At 58.3% G+C, this 2832-nt stretch overlaps 1 protein-coding gene across 1 annotated transcript in view; it reads right to left on the bottom strand.

The window, feature by feature from the left end:
- Positions 1-208: 208 nt before the first annotated feature.
- The window catches only part of PELP1 (proline, glutamate and leucine rich protein 1), a 9988-nt gene continuing 7364 nt past the window's right edge, over positions 209-2832 (bottom strand). Inside the window, exons 18-21 of the mRNA XM_025192266.1 lie at positions 2589-2825; positions 798-1195; positions 554-713; positions 209-412 (exon numbers count right to left, since the gene is read on the bottom strand). Coding sequence (XP_025048051.1) covers positions 320-412; positions 554-713; positions 798-1195; positions 2589-2825 — 888 coding nt within the window. The 3' untranslated portion in view covers positions 209-319. The remainder of the gene's footprint in view (positions 413-553; positions 714-797; positions 1196-2588; positions 2826-2832) is intronic.

Genomic DNA, 2832 nt, shown 5'->3' with positions numbered 1-2832 from the left:
GTTTGGACTTAGATAATGAACCAAAGCCCTGGTTCTCCAGCAGCCACAGCTCTGTGAGGTCAGAGAAGCGTGACCCAGTAGAGCTGACTGGATCCACTGGGCTGTGGAGGGGAAGGGAGGGGGGCCCAGTCCCTGCACACCCCATCACCCCCAAACCCAGCCCCCTGCCTCCCTAGACCCCCCTTAGAGACTCAAGACATCTCTATAACTCACAGGCTTTATTCCACGCGTTTGGGGGAATCAGTACAAAATGGGGAGCTGGGGGGTGGAGGGGAGCCCAGCCAGTCAGGATTTTGGAAAGCTAGGGGCCCCCCAATGCTTAGGAACCAGTTTCAGGGGGGGTCTTGTCATCATCTGGGGGGCAGTCGATGAAGTCAGCCAGCATGGTCGCCGCCTCATCCACCTCCTCCACCTGGGTGAGAGGGAAAGCAGAGAGGAGGGCAGTGTTTTGAGTGGTTCCTTTTCCCCAGAGTACCCCCCTTCCTCAGGTTTCCCCCCAAAACATGCCCCCAGGAGTCCTCCCCACTCACAAATACCTCCAGACTCCTCTCACCTCCTCCTTGATGGCCACAACTACTTCTTCCTCAGGGGCGCCTGGAGGGGGGCGTGCCTCGGCACTGCCCTCACCAGCACCCTCCTCTGGGCTAGTGGGGGGCACCTCCTCAATTTGGGGGGGCTGCGGCAGCAGGGCTGGGGGTTCTGCCTCCTCGGGGCTGGGGGGCAGAGCCTCCAGGACGGGGGGCAGTGGCTCCTCCACAGCAGCTGGGAAGGGGCTGGGGGGTGGAGGGGGTGTGGGCACGGGCACAGCCAAGGGAGGTGGGGGAACTCCAGCTGCACCCTCCTGCCCTCCTCCAGCCTCCTCCTCCTGCTGGGGCAGGGCCGGAGTCTTCATCACCACCACCTCTTCGTCCTCCTCCTCCTCTTCCTCGGGGGGTGCAGGTGTCTCTTCCACCTCCATGATGAGATCCTCAGGCTCAGGGGCCTTATTGATGTCAGCAGCAGGTGGTACTGGGGTGGGGACTGATGGTGGGGGGCCACTGTGGCCCTCCTCCTCATCCTCCTCCTCCTCCTCTGAGAGCCCTTCATCTTCCTCATACTCTTCCTCCTCGTCCTCCTCCTCCAGCTCCTCCTCCTCCAGCTCTGCCTCAAAGTCTTCTTCCTCCTCGTCCTCCTCTTCCTCAAAGCCTTCCTCCTCCTAGGGAAGCTGGGGTCAGTGCTGGGGCCCAAACCCCCTTCCTGCCCCCCAGACATCTGGCTCCGGAGGGAGAATCTGCCTAGGGTCTATTCAGGACCTCCTTCATCAGTGTGGGGTTGCCAAAAGACCCAACCCTGTCTGGGGTGGACACAGAGGACTACAGGGATGCTCTCAGCCCCTTTACAAATTGTTCTGCAGCGAGGATTCCCCCCAGAGCCCAGGTCTCAGGCTGCGCATCTTCCCAGCACAGCTTCGGCCTGCTAGCCACAAATGAGAAGGCTCCTTAAACCAATGAAGATACACGGACTGCAGCATTTCAAAGGCACTCTGGACACCTAAGCTGCCTCTAAGCAGTTAGCAGTGGGCATAGGTGCTCTGGTTACTCAATGCCTGGATTTGTCTTAATTAGTCCTGCCAGCAGCAAACCAGGGACAGGATTGACCTCTAAGGGGCCCTTGGCCCAGCTGTTTCCAACAGCTGGGGAAAACCAATCCCCACTCTGCTACCTCCAAGCCATATGGAGTGTTAGAACCCCTGAGGCCTATCCCCAACACCCTAGCCTTGCCAAGCTCTCTGGCTCCAGACCCCAGTGCCTTGCTGGCCCTTCTCTGCAGCTAGATAAGCCCCCCGCTCCTTCTGAGAGACATAGACTGAAGCTGCCCACGGCAGGGCACAGCTGGCAGTCAGAGCCTGACCTAAGAACTACCACTGACCGACTTGGACCCTAGGTCCATCTTGCCCTGTCTCTCGTGTTACACAGCAGCAGAGAGCAGATACTGGACGAAAAAGTGAACTGGGTCTGACCAGAGTTTATTCCAATTCCTCATTCACTTGCACCCTCCAGCATTTAGGGTTTAGGATGTTCTGATTCAGAGGCCATGCCCCTCACTCCTGTGCTCAATAGCTATGGATGCCCCTTTCCTCCAAGAATTTGTCCAATCCCTTGGTGAATCGAGCTAAACTCTCAGCTTCTACGAGCTCTGGTAGCAACGAATCCCACGCTTCAATGACCCACTTCAGGAAAAAGAACTGTCTGGTGCTTGTTAAGGTAGCTACTGCACTGCTCTTATCACAATGCCCGGGGCTGCTCTAGCTTTCTGTGCAACTTTGCTGAGGGCAGACTCCTGGGCCCAGCGGCTGGTGGAAAACTAGAGTACCCCCCTAACACCCTACTGCTTGCAGACACCTGACTGCAGCTCCTCATACCCTGAGCCAGAACTGAGCAAGACCCTAAAAGAGTCATGCGTTTGGCACCTTCGTTTAAACTGGAATTTTGCCCAGCAGGGGAGCACGGGCAGCGAGACCCAGCCCGCAGCCTGGGATGAGTGGTGGGAGCCCTGATGAAAGGGGATGGGGAGTTTCTGAGACTCTTCCCCCCTCTGCTCTCAAATACCTCTTCTTCCTCTTCGTCATCCTCTTCATCCTCAAAGTACTCCTCCTCTTCCTCATCAAAGCCTTCCTCCTCCTCCTCCTCCTCCTCACTGCTGTTGATGTTGATCACAGCCGGGTCGTCCTCAGCCAGGGAAGTGGGGGGCAGCTCTGGGACACTAGGAGCTGTGGCAGGGGGCGGTGGCACGGCTACAACAGGCTCCTCCACAGGCTCTGGAGCCGGGGGGGCTGGGGGTGGTGGGGGAGAG

This window comes from Alligator sinensis, unplaced genomic scaffold (genome assembly GCF_000455745.1).
Source record: "Alligator sinensis unplaced genomic scaffold, ASM45574v1 scaffold662_3, whole genome shotgun sequence".
Classification (NCBI taxonomy): domain Eukaryota; kingdom Metazoa; phylum Chordata; order Crocodylia; family Alligatoridae; genus Alligator; species Alligator sinensis.
Note: the sequence above shows the minus strand (reverse complement) of the source record. Positions and strands in the feature narration are given on the sequence as shown.